Genomic DNA, 16,052 nt, shown 5'->3' on the forward strand with positions numbered 1-16,052 from the left:
GTACCGTCGGCCGCGCGCAGGATCCCCGCGCCTCCGCGCGCCCTATCCGGGAGAGCGCACCCAGCCGCGCTGGCCCAGCGTCGCGCGCGCAGTCCCCGGAGAGCGCCCGGGGCACAGCTGGCGAGCATGCGGGGCAAAGTTTGCAGAGCTCTAAAGGGATCCCGCCGCCGCGCGCGCAGTTCCTCCGAGAAATTTTTGCAGAATCGATCGCGCTCCCAGTGACCCGAAGAGCGCGCTCTGCAAATCCGCCGCACGCAGTGTCCCCAGCTGTGCTGAACTGAGAGCACGCCCGGCCGACTTCCCAGGGGCGCCGGATCATGGGGCGCTCGTCAGAGTCCCCGCTTCTGCCCTTTCGCTGCTGCCCTCGGTTTACAGCTCGACTTCGGCCTCCGCATCAGCTCCGGGACCCAGTCCCCAAAGCCCGAAGGCTGCTGCCCAGCCAGATCCTGACCCCACTGTGTGCGGGTCGGGCCCCTTGGGGGGCTGGGCGCCCGCATGTGCACGAGTTTACCAAGGGCAGGCGGTGGGAGCCGCCGTGGTCTCCAGCTGCCATAACTTGGTTACACTCCGCGGCGCGCCTTTCTGCAGAGCGCGTTCCCACAGCCCAACACCTCCTGCTGGCCTGGATGTAGCTCCAGAATCATTCCTGGACTGTCTATTGAGCGCCACCACGTGTCAGCCACTGGGTGCGTGCGTGCCTGCTGAGTCGCTCAGTTGTGTCCGACTCTTTGCGACCGCATGAACTGTAACCTGCCAGGCTCCTGTGTCTATGGTATTCTGCAGGCAAAGATCCTGGTTCGGGTTCCCGTTCCCTCCTCTAGGGGGGGATCTTCCCGACCCAGGGATCTAACCCCCGTGTCTTTGGTCTTCGGCATTGGTAGCCATATTGTTTACCGCTAGTGCCACCTGGGAAGCCCAGCCACCGGGTGTGTGGCCGTAAGTTAGTCTAATACGGGAGAGACATTGTAGTTGCCCCAATACCACTTCACCCCTCACCCACGCGTGCCCCCACATTTGTCTTTCTTCAACCTGGAGACCAGCGGAGGTCTCCAAGGCCTCGCTCTCCAAGACTTCTCACCGGACTGGCTAATGAACACAGGCGCGCTGAGGTGTAAATAGCTGAGGAGAAATTACAGTTTTCTTCACACCAGAGACATTTGCTATGAAACTATAAACGCCTTGAGTGAAAGGAGTGAACCTTCAGGATGTGACGTCAGGCAAGAACGGGCATCTCCTCTTTGCTCTCCTCTGGGCCTGAGACTTCAATATGCTCCATAAAATCTCACCAGGTAAGGACACTTTATTGGTTTAAGAAACACTGGCCCCAGGCAAGTGTAAGTGAATAATTATAATTTAATAAGTTCTGCCAGAATCCTGAATTCATGAATATTTTAAACAGGCCATTATACTATTTATACTATGGCTGTGCTATACTGAACGTCTGTGCACTGGTCCGCCAATTCATGTGTTGAAACTTAATCCCCAGAGTGATGACGTTAGGAGGTGGGGCCGTTGAGAAGTGCTTAAATCTTGAAAGTGGAGCCCTGGGGTTCTTGCCCTTGTAAAGCTGGCCTGACAGAGCTTCCTGGCCTTTGCCACCAAGTGAGGACACAGAGAGAAATTGCAGTCTGTAACCCAAAGAAGGCTTTGACTAGAACCCAACCATAATGGCACTCTGTTCTTGGTCTTCTAGCCTCCAGTACTGTGAGGAATAAATTTCTGTTGTTCGTAAGCTATTCAGCCTGTGGTATTTTGTTACAGCAACTGAGACTAAGACAGGCTGTCCTATTCTTTCTTTAATACCCATATTTCTGAAATGTCAGGGCCAACTAAGTCATTGTAGACCCAAAGATAAAATACTTTTTGAAGGAATTCAATTGTGAATCACTTGAGAAATGAAAAATCCTTTAGTAAGGCAAATACATCACTCTTTAATTAATCTGATTTATACAATTAAATTTTTTCAAGTTATAATACCATAAAATACCTGAAATACCATAAAACAGTGATAGATGTGGAGGATGCTTCACAACTAATCCCTCTGCTCATGTTATAGATAAAGAATCTGAGGTGCAGAGAGATTGCCCACAACACAAGCTTGCTAGTGACAGAACCAGGATCAGGATGCTTATAAAAATAATAAATTTTCCATCCACAAGAATTATGTCATAATTATATCATTAAAACGTGTTGCACACAGGAATTCACTGCTGACTCAGATAGAAAGATGATTTGAAGCAAAACTTCCCTTTTTAAGTTCTGTAGTGTGGTCTGATATGGCAACTCTGAAAGTATTGCTCCAAGGATAGATTATCACAACACCGACAAATAAAACTACAGATATGTGAAAGGGAAGAAACAGTTTAAATTTTTTCCCTCCCTGGTGAGGCAGCAAAAGAGACACAGATGTAAAGAACAGTCTTTTGGACTCTGTGGGAGAAGGCAAGGGTGGGATGATTTGAGAGAATAGTGTTGAAACATGTATATTATCATATGTGAAATAGATCTCCAGTCCAGGTTTGATGCGTGAGACAGGGTGCTCAAGGCTGGTGCACTGGGATGACCCTGATGGACGGGATGGGGAGGGAGGTGGGAGTGGGGTTCAGGATGGGGAACACATGTATACCCATGGCTGACATGTCAATGTACAGCAAAAACCACTACAATATTGTAAAGTAATTAGCCTCCAATTAAAATTAATTAATTAATTTTAAAAATCGACATTCAAAAAACTAAAAAAAAAAAAAATTTCCCTCTCTGATAATTGTACTGACCTGTTAGATCCAAATGCTATTTTCTTCTAACTGTATTTCCTGTGTTTCTCTAGCTTTGGCCCATGTCACTGTTTTCTGCTTCCTTTCCAAACTCACATGATTAGAGCTAAGTCTTTCTCTTCACCCCAGAAAAATCCCCAACTCCATTATTCAGAAGTCTTTACAAGAGCTGACCTCATGCGTGCTCCTGAGTTGATCCCTCTGGACTTTGCCTCTGGCCCTCTGCTCTGGTCACCAGGATGCGGCTGCTAATCCTGCTGAGCCCAACAGTCCCACCTTCATCCTGCTGGGTACCACACCTCCATGAGATACAATCAGCGACTGCTTCTCTTGCTGTTCACAGAACAGCTCAGGCCAGGCCATGACTTCGTACAAGGATACATGACTTCGCCACTGAAGGATAATCCCTTGAGTAACAGAAATGCCCATCTTAGGACTCACAGGCCCAAGCCCAGACTCTGGCTGAGGCACCAGCAGGCTTCTGCAAAGGGACAGAGGTGTGGGTCAGGGTTCAGGCTGAATTCCCTGACAAGAATAATTGATGCTATTAACCACTGCCTGTAAGCCCTCTGTTCTGTGAAAATGGAACTGGGTTTTTAAATAATTTTCCTTTGCCTGTGGTCCTAGATTCAACTTTGCCAGTTGGGGACAGTAGAGAAAGATTGTTGTTATTAAGTCGTCAAGTCATGTCCGACTGTTTGCAAGCCCATGGACTGCAGAACACCAGGCTTCCCTGTCCCTCACCTCTCCCAGAATTTGCCCAAGTTCATGTCTGTTGAGTTGGTAATGCCATCCAACCAGTGATGCCATCCCTTCATGGATCACTGCCTTGTCATGGCTTGTGTAACTCGGTGAAGCTATGAGTTGTGATGTGCAGGGCCATCCAGGACAGACGGGTCTTAGTGGGAAGTTCTGACAAAACGTGACCCCTTGGAGGAGGGAATGCAAACCACCCCAGTACACTTGCCGTGAGAACCCCATGAACTGTATAAAAAGGCAAAAAGTGAGAGACTGCAGGAGTTAAAGGTTTTGTTCCCTGGCTCTGGTGTGTCTGGCATACTTTGGAGGAATCGGGCTCCTACAACAGGGATGCATGCCTTCTAGGTTCCTATCACACACCTGGCTTCCCCAGCGCCCGGCTGGGCCTGCTGGGCACCAGTACCCGGCAATTAGCAACTTCCCTGGCACCCCCTTCAGGCATCCTTCCATTGAGATACTTTCCCACGAGCAGCTCTCTCTGGCACTAGAGGACAGATCACTAGCAAGTTCCACTGGCATAGTCCCCAAACTTCTCTGTATCTAGTAAGCCATTAACATGCTCTCTCCAATAAAGTTTGGATCACAGCTCTGGGGTGGGAAGAAGGCACCCACCTTCTGGGGTGGGTCTCTTCCTTAGGCCTTCTAGGGGTAATGGCAAGTTGTTGTTCAAAGTCGCTCAGTCGTGTCCGACTCTTTGCAACCCCATGGATTGCAGCATGCCAGGCTTCCCTGTCCTTCATCATCTCAAACTCATGAGTTTGAGTCAAACTCGTGTTTGCTCAAACTCATGTCCGTTGAGTCGGTGATGCCATCCAACCATCTTGTCCTCTGTTGTCCCCTTCTCCTGCCTTCAATATTTCCCAGCATCAGGGTCTTTTCTAATGAATTGGCTCTTCACATCAGGTGGCCAAAGTATTGGAGCTTCAGCTTTAACCTCAGTCTTCCAATGAATATTCAGGATTGATTTCCTTTAGGATTGACTGATTTGACCTCCTTGCAGTCCAAGGGACTTAATGGCAAGTTAAGTTGTATTATATTGTTGGGCTTCCCTAGTGGCTCGGGGGGTAAAGAATCTGCCTGCAGTTCAGACCCCGGTTCAATCCCTGGGTCGGGAAGATCCCCTGGAGAAGGGCATTACAACCCACTCCAGTATTCTTGCCTAGAAAATTCCATGGACAGAGGAGCCTGACAGGCTATTTGGAATGAATTGTTTTTTTTGCCTCCAACTTCATACTTTGAAATCAACTCTGCCTCTGTCTAACCCCATGTGATCACCCCCAGGCACCTGAAAACACCAAGGGATGAGGGTGAGAGTGGGGTTGGAGTTCTGACCTGGGAAAGCCTGACAGCTAGAGGCAAGCCCTTGCTTCTTGAATTCTCCACCCCAAGTGTTGGTCACATGTTGCACGGTGCAGAGAAGAGGAAGGAGGGAACAGAATTGACACCAGCAGCCGGAAAAGAAGACCGTGGGAGTTCATGGTGTATTTCATGTAAACACTTTCCTTCCTCCTTCTCAAGTTGCCTTGAGTGACTGACCTTGCGGTACCCTGTGCGCATCCCTTCGGCTCATCAATAGCTCCTTGTGTGGCACCAGGACCCCCTTAAGTTCCTGCAGCATCAGCCCCCTGCTTCTATGCCTCTGGGCTTTCTCTGAATCTGTAGAAGTCTGTTCAGCTTGTGCAGACAGGTGTACTCTAGAGGTGGAGGGAGTTAATGCCCCTGAGATGCAGCCAATGGGAGATGAGAGTTGGGTGGATAAGTATCCCAGCCTCTGTCCTTCAGTGGGATGGTTTGGGGAAATATTCTACACAACGCCTCAGAGGATCCCTAACAATATTGAGCCTCAGTTGCCCAGTGGTAATTAGCTCAGGATGCGCCCTTTATTGACTCTTCTTTCTCTGCTCACTCACCTCAGACCCTCATTCTTACCTTGTAAGATCATCTCCCAAATATACCACCTACAGCCAAATCCTCACCTCATGCTCTGCTTGTGGGAGAAGCTGAACTAAGGTAGGCACGCACACACCCCACCATGGGAGGAACAAGCCCAGTCTAACTAGACTGGCGATGACAGACAGAGGCTTGATACTTTCTTTTTACTTCTCTTTGGTCATCTCTTCATAATCTCAAAACCATTTTACATCCATGGCCCTGCAGGGCATTGGAAATGGTTCAGAGCTAGGAGGAATTACCTCATAATCTCAATGACAGAACCAGGGTTCAAAAAGATCTTGACTGGCTGAAGCAATGGGGCTGCCATCAATAGGATACAATTTAAAAGAAACAAGTGCTATGGTAAAGTTGAAAAGAATCGATTGTTCATGTACTGAACATGATAGTCACTAATGTGAAATGAAATGTGGGGTTTTTCATTGATCACAATCTCCCTGTGAGTCAAGACTTAAAAAAAAGAAGCAATATGGGACACTGTTGACAGAAGCATCTAAATCAGAGCTTAACAGGCCTCTACTTGAGCTGACTCTGGCTCACCACCACCAAGCCCAAGTCCTGGACTTTCTGCTGATAGGCCAACACCACACACCTCTCAGGTGCCTCTTTCCATCCACTTAGCCTCACCTGTCTTAAGACTTATGCCAGTCCAGCCTTGGCAGTGGCCACTAGCTCTATGTCGGTTTAGCCAACAGTGTCTTTGATCTGCTGTTGCCCTTGCGTTTTTCCCTGTTGCTATTGAGACATAGGATGCTGTGGGATTCCCTGGGCACATGCACAGCATGGATGTCTAAGGGAGTTAACACCCAGTGGGACCAGACATTAGTCAGTGGTAGGCAGGGCCAGTAGGTACTTCCTTCCCACTTCCTTCCTTTAGCAGACATTCCTGAGTAGCAGTGGCTTATGTGGCTTCTTGGAAAGTAGAGACCAAGAGATCCAACGTCCAAAGCTTCTGTGGGAAAGGATGTTGACTCTCCCCCTCCACTTCCTGCCTTCTTACTTCTGCCCCGTGGATCACACTTCTGAATAAAGTGCTCGCATGGAAGCCTTTGCCCCAGGTTCTATTTTGTGGGAAATCCAGACTAACACATGTTGTCTGAACGGATCCCAGGGGCCAGAGGAGCACCCTTGTTCATTGGCTAAGATGTGGAGGGTCTGATGTAATCGCTGTCAGAAAGGGGAGGGGCTCTGCCTGATGTGAGAGGGTTAGAATGCACACAGGGAAGCCCATCCACGAGGTCTGTAAAGCAGATGAGGGCTGTGTGTCTCTGGCACCAGCAATGCATGTTCATTTCGGTCTTTAAACTGTCCCACTTACAGTTCTATGGGGTTGTTTCTTCTCACAATTTCTGATACATAATAAGCACCTTTCAAAAGCAGAAGTGATGGTACAAGTCAGATTTAGCATCTTGCGTTTGGGTCATCCTTGTTGTCACAACTTATAGCAGTGATGCAATCACAGCCTTAGAGAAGCGTTAGGTCATTTTTCTTTAAAGGAAATCTGGCTGCGATTCCGCATCCCTCTGGATTGGGGCAGAGTTCTTTCTCAGTGATTATTGAGACTTCCAGCCCATGTCCAGGTATAGCTGGAGAAATCCCACACAGAGCAAAATATCTGGGGAAAGTGTAGGTCTTTTTGTAAAAGGTATTATTTGGCCGGGTCTTGGTTGTGGCACACGAAATCTGTATTGCAGCATCTTTACTTGTGGCATGTGGACACTTAGTTGTGAGATGTGAGATCTAGTTCCTCGACCAGGGTTCGAACCCAGACCCCCTGCATTGGGAGCGCAGAGTCGTAGCCCCTGGACCACCGGGGAAGTCCCTAACCTGTAGGTCTTAGTTCTTTGCCTTTACTGTTCCCTTTTGTTCAGGCCGTGTTGCATCACATTTCAGCCTGAGTCTTCCTGAGTCCGGGGCCCCTACTCAAAGTCTCCTTCTGGTGCTGAGAGGGCAGCTCTGCGCCTGCTCTCTCTCTGTGGGGGACCTCACGGCACCCTCTCCTAAGCGTCATGGGGACGCTGTTCTTCTTCACCTGCTCTGTGGCCTCTCCTCCCCGTGGTTCTCCTGTCACAACACAGAAACACTACTGGGTTCTCTCTGTCTTCCCCGAGGTCCCCCTAGCAGTTTCCTCAGAGCCTTTTCTCGAGGTGGAAAGTCACTAATTGGTACCCTGCTGATTAACTACTGCCCATGACCCTGTTTTATTGTTTTATTCCCAGTGTTTTTCAAAAGAGGGAATTTCAGGTGCAGATGCAGATAGCTGGCTTTTCTGGAAGAGTCAGAATATTTGTCCCTGCTGGCTACTGATTCCCTCATCACAAGCTGGCTGGGGTGGAGAGGTGGTTCAGATGGGGCCTGTGACCTGTGGCTTCACCTCGGTCCCAGCAGGCATGTTGGCATCAGTGTTGATTTCTTTGATTTGATAAATATTTGTTGAGCACGTTTTCTGTATCAGACCTTGTTCTCTGCATCAGGAATACAGAAAGGACAACATGGACCAAGGACCCTATTTTGATGAAATATCTTGATGGAGGAGACAGATAATTTTTAAAAGCAGATATACTAATATTTAAGGTGTCAGGTGGTGGTAACTGCTGTGAAGAACATAAAGCAGGAAGAGGGTTGTAGAAGAAAGACAGTGAGCTGAGGGGTGGGGACAAATGTGTTGCCATTTTTTGTAAGCTGTTTCTGAAAGGTCTGTATCAGTGACATTTAGGCAAAGAGGGGCTTCACAAAGCCAAGAAAAGAAACTGTCTTCACGCTGCTCCCTGGGAATCAAGGGACTAAGCAAGACCTGGAAGGCAAGAACTTTTGGGACCCGCCTAAGATAACAGAGGTCAGCACTCAGAGAGTTCTCATCTGCCCTTATTTTTGCATCCTTGCAGAAGCTAAACCTGAATTGATATCTTAATAAATTTTCCGTCCTACTCTTATAAAGATTTTAATCTATTTAAAAACATTTCATTGAAGTACTGTTGGTTTACAATATTGTGTTAATTTCTGCTGTACAGCAGAGTGACTCAGTTATACATATGTATATTCTTGTTCGTATTCTTTTCCATTATGGTTTGTCACAGGGTTTTGAATACAGTTCCCTGTGCCATACCATAGGATCCTGTTGTTTATCCATCCTATCTATAACAGTTTGCCTCTGCTAATCCCAAACTCCCAAGCCTTCCCACCCCCATCCAGCTCTCCCTTGGCAACCGCAAGTCTGTTCTCTATGTCTGAGTCGTTTTTGTTTCAGGTACATTCATTTGTGTCCTGTTTTAGATTCCCCATATAAGTGATATATCATATGGTATTTGTCTTTCTCTGTCTAACTTACTTTCAGTCATCTCTAGATCCATGCATGTTGCTATAAATAGCCTTATTTCATTCTTTTTTATGGTTGGATGATATTAAACATTTTTAAGAGATAAGGCTAAATTTCAAATATGGTATTTACCCTCTGTGGAGTGAGTAAATCTTTTTTCATTTTCCTCGGAGGGGTGAGTTGGACCTTCTGCTTTAGTCACAGGCCTCACAGAGAGAGCTTTTCTTATTTAGTCGTCGTATGAGGGTGTGGGGTATGCCTTTGGCTTCTTTTCTTGGGTTATGATCACAGCTAGTGTTAAACTACTGCATGCTGCCTGATCATACACAAGGATTTGGTCATCCACATAAACATGATGCTGTTGTGAGTTCACTTTTCTATTTAGAGAAACATGTCAGCTAGAAATACCTCCACCTTATTACCCAGACGCATGCGTGCCGAGCAAGTCTCCAAAATAGCCCTTTGAGTAAGTGGCAGCTTTAAAAACCATCCAGCCACCGACTTCAAACCAGAACGTCAGCAGAGGAGAGTGGAAGTTGGATACTGAACGGTCAAGGTGCCCACAGGAATTTAATAGGAGTCAGGACTTTGGAGGCTTGAACAACCAGACGGTGGCTTCTCTTTGGATTTCTTGCCTGTTACCGATCTTGGTCTTCTCTCTTCAGACTTCACGATGAATGTGCAGGCTTGTTCTAGGTGTGGGTACGGGGTGTACCCTGCTGAGAAGATCAACTGTCTAGACCAGGTCAGTAGACATTTTTTGGCCTTTGCAAATTGTCACAAACTTGGGAAATATATCTTGTCACATATGGACATGTGGGTTTTTCTGAGCCACCAAGATATAATGTTTTCCCCACTTTTCTTCAGTTCTACCAATTTCTAGCTACATCTCCTGTATTGTCTCAAAAATTTGTAGCCGAGTATGAGTTTTATCATCATTTTATCCCTAAAGCTCATTTTTTTTTTGCCCTGAAATATATGATTCCTGAGAATGAAAGAAAAGGTAATTTTGCTCAATCTTTTCTATTTGGTTTCTAGATATGGCACAAAGCTTGTTTTCACTGTGAAGTTTGCAAAATGATGCTATCAGTGAATAACTTTGTGAGTCACCAGAAAAAGCCATACTGTCACGCGTAAGTGTTTGATGTCCTTCCCCACCACCTCTTGAATTATATTTGTTTGTTTTTTTTTTTTAAATAAGTAACCAACCAGAGGTTCAAATTGCGCACTCCAGGGTTAAATCCAAGAACCCAAGAAATGTCTTCTCAAAAGTTTTTACTTACATACAGTCATTAAAGAGATCTGACACAGGATTTTATGCAATGGACAGAAAGTTGAAAATTTCAGATTTCTTACAAGTGAAAAACAAAATATATCCTCTATAACCCCATGTCAAATTATTAAAGATTATGCAGAACAGTATAATTGATGTGGCTATGCAGAAAGCTTTAAAATGTTTTCTTTTAAATAATTTCAGGTAAATAATTTCAGTTAAATTTGGTGTTTACGTTAAATAGGTTGAATTTATTTGATTTGCTTTTCTTTCTTTACGACTTATTGCCTGGAAACTCTTGAATTTAATTATTACGTCTTATATTTTTTTGATGTAAAAAGTGACTCTTCCTTTAAGAATAGTCACTCAGTCGTCTTGGATAAAGTACATTTCTAATTCTGATTTATATCTACTTTTTGTAGCCATAACCCCAAGAACAACACTTTTACAAGTGTCTATTACACTCCATTAAATCTAAATGTGCGGAAACCTCCAGAGGCCATTTGTGGGGTAAGTTACTTAATTTTGAATTTCAAAATAGTATTTAAAGAAAATTGCTTAGCTCAGGCGTTTCTTAGTTTTTAAGTGTCTCTGTAAATATGGAGAAAATGGGCAGATTTACATCTAGGCAGAAAATGAGCAGGTTTACACCTAGGCATGTTTAAGTAACAAATATTGCTATTTGTCCTACCACAACATAGACGCCCATCCAGGATAATCCAGCTTGAATATCTGAGATCTTGTATCCATTTTAATTTCCTTGTGTCTGTCCGCTCTGTACACATTGATACAGCAGGCCATACGTACACCAGGTGCTTAATACATAAATCATATATAGTTGGAAAATATCACAAAGCCCTTTTCTTTGCCCATTGTATTTGGGTACAGACATGGAAACCTCTAGTTCCACACTCTTAAATCTCTCTGCATTCGGTAGTGTTTAAGATCTCTTACCCTGTGGGTAGGGGTAGGTCCGAGATATTTTGATCTGGAGCTAATGTTTGGGTAGGCCAGGAGGCCATATTGATTAACCAACCTGTTTTGAAAAACTAACAGTAGAGTTTTGTCAGGTAACTATTGACCAGACGCTTGCATTTATTAAAATGATGAATCATTTCACTCGCCTCCCCTGGGCCCCATAGCAAGTCGCTTAGGGGATGGAACTAGCAGCTTTCTAAAATTAGAGAGTGACACAGGAGGTGGAAGGCTCTCTAGTAATCCGCCTTCCTCGTGTCACCTCGCCCTATCCTGACTCTCCTGCCTGCCCAGGCCACGTCCTCCTCAAGAAGACGGTTTAGCTTGAGCTTATCCTGACCATGGCTTTCTACACATAGTTGCCAACTAGCTTATTTCACTAAGTGCTTTGCTCCAATTGTGAGTTTATTTATTTATTTTAACAAGTTTAGGTAACATTTACTGTGTAATTGCTTAACTAACTTAATACATTACAATCCCATAAAGTAAATGCTATTATTATCCCATTCTACTGGTGCGGAAACTGAGGCTTGGAGAGTTGTTCCTATATCTAGCATTGACTTCTAACAACTGAGAAGCCTGAAGAGTTCTCAAGCCATCCATTACTGAGAAGGCGGATTCTTTTATGATTTTGCTTTCATCTGTTTTTGCTTGTTTGTGTGGGTTTTGTTGTTTGTGTTTGTCTCTTAATGTCTAACTCAAAATTGACTGTACTGAACTTAACTCTCAGTTCGACAGAGTGCCAGGCATGTTCCAAGGCCCTTTATCTGTATAATCTCACTTGTTCTTCACAAAACCCTCTGCAGTATTACATTATAGCTGGAGAGGCTGAGGCTCACAGAAGTTAAGGAACTTGCCCAGTTTTTCCCGGCCAGTTGAATGTATACAAACCCAGATCTCTATTACTCTAGGACCCACATCCTAAACTGCTCAGTCAGCCTACTCCCACGTACCTAGGGTGTGGCAAAATCTTACAACAGATCAGGCAGTACTTCCTTCCTTTGAAGTGGTGGCGAATTCACTTTTTTGTAACTTGTATGACAGGCCGGACCTGGAGCGAGATTATGGCTGGTTCTATTTCCAGCCACAGGCAGTGACGTGAGCTTCCCAGGAAGTCTGTGTGTGTGTGTTAGTTCACATCTATGTGAATATGTGTGTATGTGTGTAAATATGTGTGTTTGCATATGGGGAGTGTATATATGTGTGTATGTAGGTGTAAATATGTGTGCACGTGTATACATGTGTGTATACATGGTGTATATACATGTGCGATATACATGAATGTGTATATACATGTCTGTGTGCACATTTGTGTATGTGTGTGGTATGTGTATATGTGTATATGTGTGTTATCTCTGTGTGTATATGGTGGATGTGTGTTTACGTGCATGTGTATATACTCGCATATGTGTGTACATGCATATGCGTGCATGCGTGTACACACACGTGTGTGTCTGTGCGTGTATGCATATATGTGTATACGTGTGCGTGTGTGCGTGTGCATGTGTACAGAACAACTGACTGCTGAGACCCCTTTCTCCTCCTTTCCCACCAGGGGAAAAATCAAGTGGACACTCATGTCCCTTCTAGGCCCCAGATCTTACAACCCCACTGGGGAATGTTGTGGGTTGCATTCTTACTCCCTTTTCTTCTCTGGGAGACTTTGCCAACTGAATAAAAAACAGATTCATAGTGCATGTGCTAAAATTAAAAAAGGAAAGAAAGGGATTCTTCAGTTACGGCGATAAAGGTGAAATGGCATTTGAAGCTGGTCAACATTTTTCTGTTTTTTTAAATATCACTCTTCGAAAAATAAATGCATAAATAAATATTCAATAAGACAGAATTTCCTGTTTGGTAGGTGTGAATGGAACTTTTAGCAGAACAGAACATCTAGATTCTCTCCTATTCAGAGAATGAACTTTGACCCTTAATGCTTTCTTATTCCACAAATAACATTTATGGCTTTTTTCCTCTTCCTATTTCCTCCAAATAGTCATGAGCCCTGTGAAAGGTCTCTAGGGAGGCAGGCACCCCCGCCTTCCCCTCACTGCCTATACTGTGGGAGAAGGGCAGAAAATACAGATTCCTGTGTACTTTGGTCACGTGATTCTGATTCCTTTAGTCAGTGGCTGTAAAGGAGGGCGATTTTGCCTCCTAGGGGATATTTGGTGACGTCTGAGGGACTTTTTCTGGTCAAAACTGGGACGGTAAGAATACTGGTGACATCTGGTGGATAGAGACCACCCATCTTGCTCAGCATCCTGCCATGAGCTAGACAGGGTGCCCCCAACAAGAAATGAACTGGCCCCAAATGTCAGTGGAGCTGCTTACATGAAACTTTGCCATGAGTTTACGTAGTGTTTAGGTAATTTCTCAATAGCCAAGGGAAAAGGCATGTAAAGATTTCTCAATTTATGTACTTAAAAATATACATGTTAGTGCTGCATTAAGCAAGCCCAGACAAAGTGCCCTTGACAGGGAACTAAAATTCCCGGGTTCTAAACCTGGCTTTGCTAACCTGCTGAATGATTTCAATAAGTTCACTTCTCTTCTCTGAGCTGCTTTCCTCATCTGTAAAATCAATGATTTAAATTTCAACTTGTTTAAGTTGCAGATTTCTGGGTTCCATCTTGGATCTCAAACATTATGATATCTGGGTTTGAACCTGAGCCCTGATATTTTCTTTTGTGGTTAGTTCTTCTTATGTTGCCCTTAAGAAATCTTTGCCTATTCTGAAATCATGAAGATATGGTTAGATGTCAGTTCTCTTCAAATTGATTGACGCAGTCAATGCAGTCCCAGCCAAGATTCTGGTGTTTTTCATAAAAATAGACAAACTGATTCTAAAATTGATATGAGCATACAGTGATTCTAGAATGGCCAAGAAATCTTGAAGAACAAAATCAAAGGACTTAGGTTACCAGGTTTCTAGGTTCCTCTGTCCATGAAATTCTCCAGGCAAGAATATTGAAGTTCCCTTCTGCAGAGGATCTTCCCCATCCAAGGATCGAATCCAGGTCTCCTACATGGCAGGCGGATTCTTTACCATCTGAGCCACCAGGGTGCCTCTTCTAGTTGTTAACTCAGTGTAGTATTGGCAGTACTGTAGAATTGACAGCTCAGTGGAGAACAATACAAGGTTAAGAAATAGAGGTGCACATATGTGGTTACTGGAGTTACAACAAGAGCACCACTGCAATTCAGAGTAGCAGGAGTCATCTTTAAATAAATGGTACCCGAGTGACTGGACACTTACGTAGAAGAAATGGACTTGATACCTACCTCATACCTATACATAAACATTAATACAGGGTGTGTTATGGATCAAGATGTGAAAGGTGGAATCATAAAGCATAGGAGAACACCTACATGAATTTGAGGAGCCAGCATTGAACAAGCTCCCTGAGTGTTGCACAGGCTAGTTAGGAACCACTGCTCTCATGTCTGGTGTTTTCTAAGCTGAATACTTGGTACTGTGTGATAAGCTTGTAGAGACATTGTCTTTTTATTTGCGCTGCAAAATAGAGCTTTGCACACAGTAGGTGCTATCCACGTGCCACTTGGCTGGTGGTACAGATGAAGCCGGTGGTGACTCTTGACAGTACAGTGTGGCTTTGTCGTACAGTTAGGATGCTCTGTAGTTGAGACATAGGACCCGCTCCCCCCACCCCCAATTTCGTTCTGTGTTGTTTGTTACCTTTCTCATTTCTGATGGAAACATTACTGACGACGTCTTCACTGTGCAGATCGGTGGCCAGGAGGATGGTGAACGGTTTAAGTCGGTTTTTCACTGGGACATGAAATCCAAGGATGAGGCCGCCGCACCTAACAGGCAACCACAGGTGGATGAGGTGAGGCGAGAGTTATAAACAGGTTTGGAAGCAGAGAAAGGAATGACACATTGTGCAGGTGACATGTGTAGTCAGCATTACTTCGAGAGGGAATTGGTTAAGCTTTCTTTTATCCATCTTATCCTTCCAGCGGTCTACAGAAGACCTCCATGGTCTGTTTCCCACATTTTCACAATACTTGGTATTACCAGACAAAAGTGTTGACAACCTGTATCTTGTTTTTTTCTGTTTAAACTTTCCTGATTGCGAGTATAGTTGAGCGTATTTTCACATATGAATGATCTGACTTTCCAGATCGCCAAAGCATGGTTCTACCCAACCTGTCCAGCTTGCTGTACCTTCAGCCCCCTTGGCTCCCTATCTCTTCCCCCCAGTTCCAGTCAAACCCATTTCCTCATGGTCTTTCACACAAAGTCTATCATTGCCCTCATGCTTTTATTCATGGTAGTCCCCACTCTTAGAATTTATTCAACATGTGTGTTTTTATTTTTTGCCTTTTTAAAATCAGCATGCCTTTATTGAGTATTATATGCCAGGCACTATTCCAGGCTGCTGGAATACATCAGTGCACAAAACAGACGAAAATCTCTGCCTTCGTGGAACAGACCTCCTTGAGCAGATGCTTTTTCTTGTCTCTTTGCATCATCTGGTAACTGACCTCACCCCTGGAGGTCCAGCTCAAATTCCTGTCCAAATCAGGGCCCTCACATGGAGATTGCTTTCTCAAAACTCTCACTGTGTTTATCTTCAATACAGTACCTTTAAGCACCAAGCGTTTTCTAATTGCTAATTGTTTCATATATTAGTTTTATCTCCCTAGAAAAACCACACATATCTTAAAAGAAGAATTTTGTCTTCTTTTTTTTCTTTTTTGATAGTCTTTTCCTAGTGCTAATTGCTTAATCTAGCACTTGGCACACAACAGGTAGCAGATTTTTGAAGCTTGGCTGAATAATGCTGATTAAGCTCAGATAGGTGGCTTGTCCACAGCAACTCCCCGCTGCCCCATCTTGGTGCAATAATGTGCAAAAAAAAGTTAAGTTACATTTGGAACTCTGCTGTGATATCAGTCAATCTCTGAAAGTTTTGGTTATTTAGGAGATGTGGTTATTTTCTAGTTTGGAAAAAATGAACATTCTGGCTAGCTGAGA

The 16,052-nt window shown here is 44.5% G+C and overlaps 1 protein-coding gene across 5 annotated transcripts in view; it reads left to right on the forward strand.

Moving 5' to 3' along the window:
- Window positions 1-9,236: 9,236 nt before the first annotated feature.
- Window positions 9,237-16,052, forward strand: part of NRAP (nebulin-related anchoring protein) — a 75,471-nt gene continuing 68,655 nt past the window's right edge. For 4 of the 5 annotated variants that reach the window (XM_010859313.1, XM_010859316.1, XM_010859315.1 and 1 more), the window contains exons 1-4: window positions 9,237-9,544; window positions 9,838-9,932; window positions 10,495-10,582; window positions 14,797-14,901. In XM_010859313.1, the coding sequence (XP_010857615.1) occupies window positions 9,473-9,544; window positions 9,838-9,932; window positions 10,495-10,582; window positions 14,797-14,901 (360 nt within the window). In that variant the 5' untranslated portion in view covers window positions 9,237-9,472. The remainder of the gene's footprint in view (window positions 9,545-9,837; window positions 9,933-10,494; window positions 10,583-14,796; window positions 14,902-16,052) is intronic. The other variant, XM_010859314.1, reaches the window with a different exon arrangement.

This window comes from Bison bison, unplaced genomic scaffold (assembly GCF_000754665.1).
Source record: "Bison bison bison isolate TAMUID 2011002044 unplaced genomic scaffold, Bison_UMD1.0 scf7180017864456, whole genome shotgun sequence".
NCBI lineage: Eukaryota > Metazoa > Chordata > Mammalia > Artiodactyla > Bovidae > Bison > Bison bison.